General features: G+C 43.9%; 1 protein-coding gene across 1 annotated transcript; it reads right to left on the reverse strand.

Annotated features, from left to right (window-relative positions):
• Window positions 1-478: 478 nt before the first annotated feature.
• On the reverse strand, window positions 479-1,009 carry LOC118839546 (60S ribosomal protein L14-like). Its single transcript, XM_036747020.1, has one exon. The coding sequence runs from the start codon at window positions 1,007-1,009 to the stop codon at window positions 479-481; it is 531 nt and encodes a 176-aa protein (XP_036602915.1).
• Between the last annotated feature and the right edge of the window lie 459 nt (window positions 1,010-1,468).

Consider the following 1,468-nt stretch of genomic DNA (forward strand, 5'->3'; position numbering starts at 1 on the left):
CTGCACCCTAAGGACCACTCAGCCTTAACATCTGACACACCAATGAATTTATAGGACTTTGGGGATCTTCCAACCATAGCATCACAGAACCCAACCATGGACTATACAGAGAAACACAGAAAATCACAGACATACTTCATGAGTTCCTGACTACTTTCCCCAATGGTTCCACAGCCATGACCGTTCAAAAGAATCATGGAGAAAACCAAGAAAGGAATCCCAGAGCACCACAGCTGAAGTACTACAAATTTTCTAGTTCCAATTTCCAATTTCCCTATTCTTCACTTTAGTACTCTCCCATAAACACTGCCATGAATCTTACCAAAATGGCCGTGTTTTGACAATTTCACATAAGCACTAAATGTAGCAAAAAAACAAAAATAAAAAAAAAGTAATAGCTCATCTTCCCTGAACTAGATAAAGGTGACATCTCTTTTTCTGTGTGTAGTAAAATCTTTATTGGATTTCCCGCAGCCTCTTATTTTTTGGCCTTTGGAGCAGCTGCCTTCTGGGCAGGTCCCTTCTGGGCAGGTCCTCTCTGGGCAGGTCCCTTCTTGGCTGGGGCCTTCTGGCCAGAGGCTTTCTGACCTTTCTGGGCAGGGGCTGCCTTCTGGCCCTCAGCCTTCTTTGAGGGGATCTTCTTGGTAGAGACCTTTGCGGCAAGTGCCTTCTGGGCAGCTCCCTTCTTAGGAGACCCCTTCTGGGTGGATGCCTTCTGGAGCTTCTTCACTTCACGCTTGATAATTCTGTTTCTCGTTTTCTTAGCCTTCATGACTTCGTAACGGTCAAAATCTGTCATCTTAGCTTTCCTCTCTCTGGCTTCGAACTTCTTGGCCCATCTTGTGGCTTTCCACTTTGTATTGATCTTTTCTTTCTCCCAAGCAGCCCAGACATCCTTCTGATGAACACTGTGTGGCAACTTGACCACAATAGCTACTAGCCTGCTGGCGTGCGGCCCAAAGGAGATGTAGGCCAGCTGGCCGCTCTCTACATAGCACTTGAATACCATGTTGGCGGCACCAAAGGAGAAGGAAGAAAGGTGAAATCTCTTAAGTTTGTCTCTGGTGACTGGCCCCAGCCATGTACTTTAATCACCACATCCATTGCTAACAGATTGTTCAGTTGGTATTTTAGGATTGTGGCTGTGATGCAGTGGTAAACACGTAGATGAAAATTTAACATTTCATTCAATAATCTGCATATTTCCAAATGTTGTTGTGCCATTTAGGCTGTCCATAGAGGTAATTTGACATAGTAGATATTGAGTCATCCTTGAACTCATGACCATATTAAGACCACGGTCTTTATAAGATCTTAAATTAAGACCAGGGTCTTAATATGGTCATGGTCATCTAGTCCAATCTACTCATTTTATAAATAAGGAAACTAAGATTGCAAAAGGTTAAGTATTTGCCCAGGGTCACACAGCTAGTGACTGCCAGAGGAAGGATCTGAACCTCTGAATCTG

The sequence above is a fragment of the Trichosurus vulpecula genome, chromosome 2, assembly GCF_011100635.1.
Source record: "Trichosurus vulpecula isolate mTriVul1 chromosome 2, mTriVul1.pri, whole genome shotgun sequence".
NCBI lineage: Eukaryota > Metazoa > Chordata > Mammalia > Diprotodontia > Phalangeridae > Trichosurus > Trichosurus vulpecula.